The 11284-nt window shown below is 33.2% G+C and overlaps 1 protein-coding gene across 1 annotated transcript; it reads left to right on the top strand.

The window, feature by feature from the left end:
• Window positions 1-4555: 4555 nt before the first annotated feature.
• LOC129612548 (serine-rich adhesin for platelets) lies at window positions 4556-10898 on the top strand. Its single transcript, XM_055526213.1, has 4 exons — window positions 4556-4640; window positions 4909-9819; window positions 9925-10398; window positions 10475-10898. Exons 1-4 carry the CDS (start codon window positions 4556-4558, stop codon window positions 10753-10755), a joined length of 5751 nt encoding a protein of 1916 aa, XP_055382188.1. The 3' UTR covers window positions 10756-10898.
• The last annotated feature ends 386 nt before the right edge of the window (window positions 10899-11284 follow it).

The raw sequence follows: 11284 nt of genomic DNA, 5'->3' as shown, positions 1-11284 counted from the left end.
AAATAAATTTTCCAAAATTTGTCAAAAGAAAAAATTAAATTGAAAGTGAAAAAAAAAATATTTGTTTCTTTTTCCTTTCTAGTTTTTTACTTTTTTCTTTGAATAAAAGTACACAAAAACAAAAATGATATTTTTTACTCAACTATAAAACAGCAAACGTAAACAATCAACAACTGCAGTAGTTATAGATATGTTTATTCATATGTGTATGTTGATTGTATATGGTCGAGTATGTGAAAAAAAGGAAAAAAAAATTATTACACACCTGAGGCTATTGGTGTTTTTTTTTTCTCTTTTTTTTATATTAAATATCTATAGCAACTTTAATTTTGAATTTTGATGTACATATATTTCACTGAAATGTATGTTCTGTTCTATTCATTCTATGCTTTACACAGAAATTTCTAATTTAGAAAACTAGAATTTAGGCTGGTGCAACCCCATAGGTTTAAAAAATAATAAAAAAAAAAGTGCATATAAAATTTTTCTTTTTATATTTTTTTTTCCTTTTTTCATTTTCATTTACTTTTAAAACAAAAAACACAACAAAAATATGATGGCAACTCTTTGATAAAAAATATGCATACCTGTTTTTTAAAAAAAAAAAACTTTTTTAATGGAATTTTCATACTAAATAAATACAAATAAACATTTTATTGTGGTTTACTGAACTGTTGAAAATCTCGCATGGATAATGTTTAGAGAAGGTTTTCATTTTATAATACATTTGGGACTTTTGGTGAGATAAAAATATTAATAATATTTTATACCAAATCATAAAACTCTTATATTTTATTTTTTTCTTTAGCTATATAGTAATTATGGAAATAGAAATACTTTTTAAGAAATTTATTCTATATGCGACATAGAAAATGGTTTTTAATTTGAAAATAATAAAGTCTATTGAAAATAATTCATTCTAACCCACATTCAAAGTTAATCTATCGTTTTATTAAAAAAGGTTAATAAATACATATGAAATATGTATATAACTTAAATTTTTATTTAACAATTTATGCAACCTCCTGCTAGCCTTGTACTCTTAAAAGATCCACTTATTTTTGCAACATTTTGTTTTAAAAAAAAACGAGAAAAAATAGAGTTGACACGGTATGTTAGCCGTACGAATTTGTTATCCTACGTGCGAGTAAATATGCCATACCTGACTATGGGACTTTAAGTTGCCGTATTTCCATTTTAATTTATATACAAAATTTCAGTACTGTGTTTTTAATATTTTCTAACATATGGCTAAACTTCTATTGAAGTTGTACGGCAGCTACCACAACGAAATTTCAACGATTTTTATCACACATAACAGATCTAATAACACACTTTTTTCACGGAATTTCTATATTAAAACTCCAATAATTTCTGAGATAATGCTAAATAACGCTTGGAGTTGTATGGCAACTACTACAAGGAGCTAAACAATTTCAACGACTTTTACATATTGTATAACTAAGGCCAATATTAAACATATTGGCCCTAGTTATATGTTTGCTTGTGCGAAATTTTAAAACCACAGCTATTATAGTTTCTGAGATATAGCCAAATAAATTTGAAAGCTGTATGTCAAGTACCCGAACCAGTACCACGATCATATCCAACTTAAATAGGGATCTGGCATTTACTATAATAAATAATTTATGAAAATTTGGTGAACTTAATTAGTTTTTAAGTTATGGTTGGGACGGACGAACAAGCAGGCAAAGCAAAATCGACTCAGAATTCGACGCTGATCAAAAACATGTGCTTGAGTCTATATATCAGACCATTATTGCTTGACGTTACGGTAGTGCAAATTTAGTATACCGAACATACGTTCGTGCGGGTATATTGACCTTGTTATTAGAATTTTGGTTTACCGACCGAGTTGCGTAAACACATTTCTACATTACAGGAAAGCATAAATAAACTATTCTCAGCGATATGTTGACAGGGGGTCTGTTAGAATTTAATCACCAATAAATTGGCCATTAAAGTTGTATTTGTTTCATGTTATTTAATTTATTTCATTTTTCGCATTTATTTACAAAATTATAGTAACATTTTTACACGGAAAATAAATATCACCAAATATTTAATATTTAAATTTCATTTTCCCTCATTTACGCAGGGTTCGCATACTTTTCACTTACAAACCACACCCGATTTCTCCAGAGTAATTTGAAATATTATATTTATTACTGTAAAAAGAACACATCAAATGACATTTCGACAAAAAAGTTTCGAAAAAATAGATTTATCAAAAAAGACAATGATACTTTACTACAGAACACTTAGTATTACCGTATATTCATATTTAACGCATTTTTCGAGGACTTAAGTTAAAAATTTAACTCTCTTGCTCTAAATCACTACTAGTCAACATTATTATCATAATCATAATCACAATAAATTTATTGAAAACATTAAGTTTTATAATGTAACAACTAAATTACAAAATAATAAATCTCCTTTTAATTAAAATTTTCAACAAAAAAGAAATATATATAACAATTTTTTGGTTTTTTGACATTTTCTTCATTTTTTTTCAAGATTTTATGTTTCTCTCAATTTACTATCCCTTACCCATTTTCTTTATGTATTAAAATTATATCGATATGTAAAGAGATGCTGTAAATTCTTTCATACAATAAAATAATTATAACCTTGAAACGGATTCATTAAGTTAATGAATCAATTAAATTATCACGTATCTTCTATTTAAATCAATAACATCATAATGACTGATGTGTGTTCCAAAATTAACTTCGAATTTTTTTTATTATCCATTAAGTTTCATTATCATATTCGTTTATTCTATATACCACTTAGAATAAAAATAGTTGCATATTTTTAAATAAAAAAGTGAGGTCCTTTATGATTTAGATGCACATTCATTTATTTAATAGGCTATAAATAAAGTTCGAGCAAAATGAAAAAAAGGAATATCCAAAGTCTAGTGTTGAAATACGTGTATATGTTACAATGCATTGTATGTATATGTATAATTACCAATGTAATAAACTTACGTTAACGATTTCAAGTCTTTAATTGAATTTCTTTTCGTTTTATATACTATTAAATATTATGCAAAAGAAGAACTTCTCTTACACAAAAGTTTTTAATAATATATTTCAAAAGAAAAATATACCATGAGTTATTCAATTTAGTAAGCTATTAAATAAATATTTTTTAACGAGAATTTTTCTTAAAATTAAAATAAACTATCCATATACATATAGTTATTACTTAAATTCGTAACGTCAAATACTCAAGATAAAGATGTTTCACTCAATCCTATTAAAATTAATATGCAATTAGGTCCAATTACAAAAGTAATTAATTTTTGTGTTCTATAACAAATTTTTGTAGTTTTCTTATTGATATTTCATTTTATTTATTAAATTAGAGAATATGTAACGAAATTATCTCTGTTCTGCATGGAACTAAAAGTATATCTTACTTACTCGCCTCACTATAAATTCTTATGTGGTCAGCACCTAACGAACCGCAATGTATATTATTTAGATTAGTGAATGTATTTCCGAAGATTATGAAAATTGCGTTTTACACATCTTCACAATTTTAAGGGCATTAATTAGCTTTTAGTTAACATACCTAAAAATGTAAATTGGCTCTTAGTAGAGTTTCATTTTGTGTGTTCCGAATTATACGAATCAGTAACTTCTAGTTCTAGAAGTTCGTCAGTAACTTCTAGTAACAACCAGAACTCAAATATTAAATTTCAAGAAATTCCATCAATTCGTTCCGTAGATATGGTGAAAAATGAATAATCGGCCCCAGATCAGTTTTCGAGTCCTGATCTTTCCAAAAAATTTATATGTTCATTGTTTTAGTACGAAGAATTTAAATATTAAATTTCAATGAAATCGGTTAATTATTTTTCTTTATATACGCAAAAATGTATATTGGGCCCGTAGTAAACGTCCAATTGCTGACACCTGATTTCTTCCAAAAGTTAGGAGGTTTCGCGGACGGTCGAGCGAACCCTTTATATGAAATTTCAAGTAAATCGCTTGAATATTTTCTTCAAAATGGTCAAAAATGTAAAACAGGCCCCCAAAAAAGTACACTTCCCGAGGCCTGATATATCCCAAAAATTGACCAAAAGTGTTATAGAAGAGTATGAAACTTTTTTTCAAATACTTCTTTCCAATTTTAAGAAAGTTAGTAAATTTTTAGTTAAAATTTCTAGAAAAATGTAAAATTGGGTCTTAACAGAGTTTCGTTTTGTTCCATCAAAAGTCCAGAAAAAGTTCATCAGTTATTTTTGATTATAAGAAGAACTCAAATATTAAATTTCAAGATATTTAAATTTCAAAATATAAAAACATGATGTTTTTAAAAAATCTGGACGTTCATTGTTTTAATATTCTTTGAGCTTTAAATTTCAAGATAATTGGTTGACTGTTTCTCTTCATATGTGAAAAAATGTAAAATCAACCCGCAAGAAGCTTCCGTTCCGAAGCATTCCAGAAAAAAATAAAATTTCGTCAATATCCATATAGGAATATATAGTTTATTTACGCTCCCCAACCATCGAGATATGCGTTCACCAAAAACTCAACATCCGAAATTTGATGCCATCACATCACCCACGTTATTATATGCAATACCATTACATCACCCCCGTTATTAAATGCAATGTGGTCGGTAAAATTAAGAACGGAAGTTTAATTTAGGAAAAAGTGCTTCTTATTGTTGGGTTTAAGACCTTCCGATAAGATCCAAAATTAAAATTTTTTCAAAAAAATTTTTGTATGATTTTTGATCATTCATCATTAATTATTCATCGAACTAAGAAACTATCATCATTGCATAATGTCTCAATTGTTTAATAAATAAATTCAAATAAAACTCTAAAATATCAATTTCTCAACATGATTTTTTTTATTTCAGCACATTCCAATTTCTTTTGTCCAGATGAAGGATTGTTTGCTGACGATTACGAATGTCAGTTGTTTTATAGATGTGAATTAAGATCAAATCAGCGCCTTAAGTCATATTCTTTCAAATGCAGAGATGATTTAGTTTTTTCCAGAACTTTAAAGATTTGCGTACCAGCAATTATTTCTGGCCGAGACGAATGTATTGAATCAATGAATGAAATAGACAGTCCCATTAATCAAAACTTAGTAACAGACCAGAGTACATTGGAAACAAATCTTCGATCGCATCAAGGTAATAGTGGATTAAATGGTATACGTATTGTGTCTGTTTTAACATCATCACCACGCGCACGCAATAATGATGGCGGTTTAAGATCAAATGATTGCCAACAGGAAGGCTTTATGAAAGATCCCGATGATTGTACAAAATTTTATCGTTGCATTGACAGTGGAAGAGGCTTGATGAAAGTAACGTTTCAATGCGCTGAAGGAACCGCATGGGATGAAACATTATTAACATGTAACCATATTGGGGCTGTTCCCGGTTGTCTACACAAAAACACTTTATCTGATGAAACCACCACCACAAACTCATCTTCGTCTAGTTCCAGTTCCAGTTCGACCTCTTCAAGCTCTTCGTCAACTGAAAGCTCTTCGAGTTCCTCACAGACGACATCCAATTCTGGAACTACTACTTCTCAATCAACTACGTCAAGTAGTTCTTCACAAATGAGTAGTAGTTCTTCTAATCAGTCATCCTCTTCATCTAACAGCACGACAACTAGTACAACTAACAACAATAATAATAATAATCAAGGCTCCTCCAACAATCAAGGGTCTTCTAATAATCAAAACTCTTCAAGTAACCAAAGCTCATCGTCCAATCAAGGGTCCTCTAGCAATCAAGGCTCTTCAAATAATCAAGGTTCTTCGAACAATCAAGGTTCTTCCAATAATCAGGGTTCATCGAGTAATCAAGGTTCTTCATCCAACCAAGGCTCTTCGTCTAACCAAGGTTCATCCTCATCCAATCAAGGGTCTTCAAACAATCAAGGTTCTTCGAACAATCAAGGTTCTTCCAATAATCAGGGTTCATCAAGTAACCAAGGCTCATCAAGCAATCAAAGTTCTTCGTCTAATCAAGGTTCCTCTAGTAATCAAGGCTCTTCTGATAACCAAGGTTCATCGGCAAATCAAGGGTCATCAACCAATCAGGGCACATCAAATAATCAAGGTTCATCTGCCAATCAGGGTTCTTCAAATAATCAAGGTTCGTCGTCTAATCAAGGTTCATCGACTAATCAAGGATCTTCAGCTAACCAAGGCTCATCAAATAATCAAGGATCATCTAGTAGTCAGGGTTCCACTGTTAATCAAGGTTCGGCAAGCAATCAAGGTTCATCCAGTAATCAAGGATCGTCCAGCAACCAAGGCTCGTCAAATAACCCGTCTTCCGCAAGTAATCAAAATACTAATCAAGAATGTACTTCAGAAGGATACTTGCCTCACCCAACCGACTGTACTAAATTTCTCAGATGTGTCGACAATGGTCAAGGAGGATACACCAAATATGAGTTTACTTGCGGCCCTGGAACAGTCTGGGATAAAAGAAGTCAAACATGCAACCATCCACATGCTGTCGACGATGAAAAATGTGGTGGAAAGCAAGATTCCTCAAACAATCAGGAAGTCCCTAACAATCAAGGCTCATCCGCCAATCAGGGTTCGTCGAGTAATCAAGGGTCATCTAGTAATCAAGGATCGTCTAGTAATCAAGGGTCTTCGTCTAACCAAGGATCATCTAGTAATCAGGGATCTTCTAATAACCAGGGATCATCAAATAATCAAGGTTCTTCAAGTAACCAAGGTTCATCCAGTAATCAAGGCTCATCTAATAATCAGGGATCATCCAGTAATCAGGGTACTTCAAGTAATCAAGGTTCATCAAGTAATCAAGGCTCTTCTAGTAATCAAGGATCATCTACTAATCAAGGATCATCTAATAATCAGGGATCGTCCAGTAATCAAGAGTCTTCAAGCAATCAAGGTTCGTCAAACAACCAAGGATCATCCAGTAACCAAGGTTCATCCAGTAACCAGGGTTCGTCTAATAATCAGGGATCGTCTAATAATCAAGGTTCATCCAGTAATCAGGGTTCGGCAAGTAACCAAGGTTCAGCCAGTAATCAAGGCTCGTCTAGTAACCAGGGATCGTCTAATAGTCAGGGATCATCTAGTAATCAGGGATCATCTAGTAATCAGGGTTCGTCAAGTAACCAAGGTTCAACCAGTAATCAAGGCTCATCTAGTAACCAGGGATCGTCTAATAATCAGGGATCATCCAGCAATCAGGGATCATCCAGTAATCAGGGTTCGTCAAGTAACCAAGGTTCATCCAGTAACCAAGGTTCATCTGGTAATCAGGGATCGTCTAATAATCAAGGGTCTTCGAGTAATCAAGGTTCATCGAACAATCAGGGCTCATCCAGTAACCAAGGTTCGTCTAATAATCAAGGCTCTTCAAGTAATCAAGGATCTTCCAGCAATCAGGGGTCGTCTAATAATCAAGGATCATCAAATAATCAAGGCTCATCTAATAATCAAGGGTCTTCGAGTAATCAAGGTTCATCGAACAATCAGGGCTCATCCAGTAACCAAGGTTCGTCTAATAATCAAGGCTCTTCAAGTAATCAAGGATCTTCCAGCAATCAGGGATCGTCTAATAATCAAGGATCATCAAATAATCAAGGCTCATCTAATAATCAAGGCTCATCCAGTAATCAAGGCTCCTCAAACAACCAAGGTTCGTCTAACAACCAAGGTTCGTCTAATAATCAAGGCTCTTCCAGTAATCAAGGATCTTCCAGCAATCAAGGTTCATCAAGCAATCAAGTTTCGTCTAATAACCAAGGTTCGTCTGATAATCAGGGCTCCTCCAGTAACCAAGGATCTTCCAGCAACCAAAGTTCATCTAGTAATCAAGGAACTTCTGACAATCAAGGTGAAAAACCCCCTTGTGAAAACAATAACAAGCCTGAAGCAGTTTCTAATATCCCAGCAGGATCTAATGGAAAATGCGAAAGGGAAGGCTTCGCTGGTGATGAAAGCGATTGTAGAAAGTTTTATAGATGTGTTTCCAATGACAAAGGCGGCTTTACCAAATACGATTATTTATGCCCAGAAAGCACCGTGTGGGATCAATCAATTACAACTTGCAATTACCCTAATGCTGTTAGTGGCAAATGTGGCACAGACTCGCAAACCATAAGCTCAACAGAATCAAATACAACTCCAACAACCGTGTCTTCCTCTAGTACAACAATAAAGCCAACTGAAGCCTCCCAAATCTCAACCACACAACCCCCACAGGGTTCTAGCACAAGTCAACCACATGTTTCTAGTACCCAAAATCCATCAACAACGCCTATCCCGGCCGGATCAAATGGAAAATGTGAACGCGAGGGATTTATGGGTGACGAAGATAATTGCGAAAAGTTTTCTAGATGCGTGAGTGACGGTAAGGGTGGATTTACAAAATACGAGTTCGCTTGTGGTCCTGGAACAGTATGGGATCAGGAATTGCAAACTTGCAATTATCCCGAAAATTTAAAAGATGGAAAATGTAAAAATTTTATCAGTGTAAGCAATACAACTACCACTGAACATCCAAGTTCGTCGCCAAAGCCCAGTTCAACATCATCACCAGCTCAACAATCAACAGGAAAACCTACCACAGAAAGCACGACAATTACTCCATCTTCTTCAACCACGTCGACTACAGAACAAGCACAACCACAAACAACAGAAAAACCAACAGAAGAATCAAACTCAAGTACCGCATCTCCAACTCAGTCTGATGGAAAGAAATGTGAGAAAGAGGGCTTCATGGGTGATGAAAAAGATTGTAAAAAATTTTACAGGTGCGTCGATAACGGGCAAGGAGGCTTTATAAAATATGAATTTACATGTGGCGAAAATACTGTATGGGATGAAAGCATTTTAGGATGTAACCATCCATGGGCTGTTAATTCGAAATGTGGCACTTCTCAATCATTAAATTCTAGCACTAGTCAACAACCTCCAACTGAGAATCAAGTAACAACTGAAGCTCAACAAAGTCCAGTAACAGAACCAACTACGCAAGCTCAAACAACGACGCAAGGAACTATTCCAACTACAACACAGATTCAAACAACAGGTGAGCCTTCAACTCAAACTACACAACAATCAACAAGTGAAATAACGACACAGCCTACAACACAATTTCAAACTAGTACTCAGCCTGCAAGCCAAACGACAACTGAAATCACAGAGCAACCCACTACCCAATCAACAACACAGTCTTCAACGCAACCGACAACACAATCAGTAACAGAAACGACAACTCAAGTCACAGAACAACCTTCGACTCAACCAACAACCCAGTCTGTAACACAACCGGCAACGCAGTCAGTGACGGAAACCAACACACAATTGACAACTCATCCAACTACTCAAACATCAATTCAAACTACGAATCAACCAACCTCATCAATACCTACCGAAAGCACCACAATTGAGTCTACAACATCTGTAACAGAGACTACAACAAACGTTCCTTCAAACCCGCCAGGAAAAGTATGCCTTAACGAAGGTTATATGGCAGATCCGGATGACTGTACCAAATTTTACCGTTGTGTAAAAAATAACGATAAATTAGACCGCTATGAATTTACTTGTGGCGAAGGAACTGCTTGGGATGAAAGTTTAAACACATGCAATCACAGGGATAAAATCGAACGATGCAATGGCCAAACGACGCAAACTCCAACGTCAACTACACAAAGTTCTAGCGAAAGTACAACAATAATTTCAACAGCCTCTCCCACAGATCAAACGACAATAATGCATACAACTGAAGCAACGACTGTTCCTACAACAGGTAAAAGAATCATTTTTCATACCTTAGCATGTAATTAATTAATCAAAATTTTATATACACATTTATAACATAATTATATAATAATCATAAACAAATTTTTATTAGTTCAAACAACTTCGGCACCAGCACCGGCAACAACATCAGTACCGTCGACTGAATCAACAATAAAACCAACCGAAGCATCAACTACTATTGAAAGCGTAGCAGAAAATACAACAGAACAACAATCATCAACAACTGAACCATCGTCAACAGAAGGTACTACCCAAGACCCGTTAACAACAACAACAACATCAAGTGGTACCGGAGCAGAACCCTGTCCAGTTACAAACAGTAATCAAGCCCTCTTTGTTTGTCCAACCGGATTCAGACGACATCCTCAAGATTGCAATATGTTCTATCAATGCTCAAACAAACCTGACAGTACAGATTTAAGTATTATAACATTTAAGTGTCCAGCTGAGAACGTTTACAACGAAAAAGAGATGAAATGTACAAGTCCAAATGAAGCTCCTGCATGTAGCTCTACGCAATCGTCTACTTTACGTTCATCTTTTGATATGTTATTGAGAAAAAAACGTGTGGTAAGTATTTTTTGCAATTAATAACAGCAAAAACTTTAAATTTGTATTTTATATTTAATTTTAGACTGAAGTTTATCAGTCTGGCGAAACATTCTGCCCTTATGAAGGACATTTCCCTGTTAACAACGAAGAATGTGGTTCGATGTTTGTTAAGTGCTCATCAACACTAGATTCAGATAATATGGAACCACAAATATTTAGATGTCCGAGAGGTTTCGCTTATTGGTCCGTTAGTAGACGATGTGAGAAAGTTGAAAAATTGCCAAATTGTCGGTCAATGAAATACGATCAAAATAGTTCAGTACCAATCGAATGGATAAATGTCGGAAAACGACGTAGTCTTAATATTTAAAAAATAATTAGTTAAGATTAATTTAAGATCATAAATTAAATGTATTTTTCATTTTATTAATGAGCCCTAGTCGTTGAAGGCTTATATTAATCTTCAGCTATTAGTCTCCAGTATTTTTAAGCAAAAGCCTTACAGTAAATGGTATTCTGCAATTGAAATATTTAAATGATTATTATTTCTATTGCTTTTGTCCATTTTTTCGGGAATCTGCGGTGATAGGGTTATTTATTATTTAATTTTAGTTAAAACGTTCGCGCTATCATATTATGTTATTATTTCAAAAATAATATATTAAAATAATAAGGTAGCTTTCGAAATCAGATTCGTGTTCATTTTATTTTAATTAAGGTATTAAAAATAGACTTCAATATAATTATCAATAATTTTTAGTTATTAACATAAATTTCACTTTTCATTTTTATTTAAAATTTATATATAATTGAAAACGCAATAGTTTAAAAAAAAAACAATATTCTAGTAAAAAATAAATTCGCCATAAATATATGAATTAGTTAGTACGTACTTCTTT

This window comes from Condylostylus longicornis, unplaced genomic scaffold, assembly GCF_029603195.1.
Source record: "Condylostylus longicornis isolate FDR11 unplaced genomic scaffold, ASM2960319v2 ptg000004l, whole genome shotgun sequence".
NCBI classification, from domain to species: Eukaryota; Metazoa; Arthropoda; class Insecta; order Diptera; family Dolichopodidae; genus Condylostylus; species Condylostylus longicornis.
The sequence above is the reverse complement of the archived record's forward strand: the minus strand, read 5'-3'. Positions and strand labels throughout refer to the sequence as shown.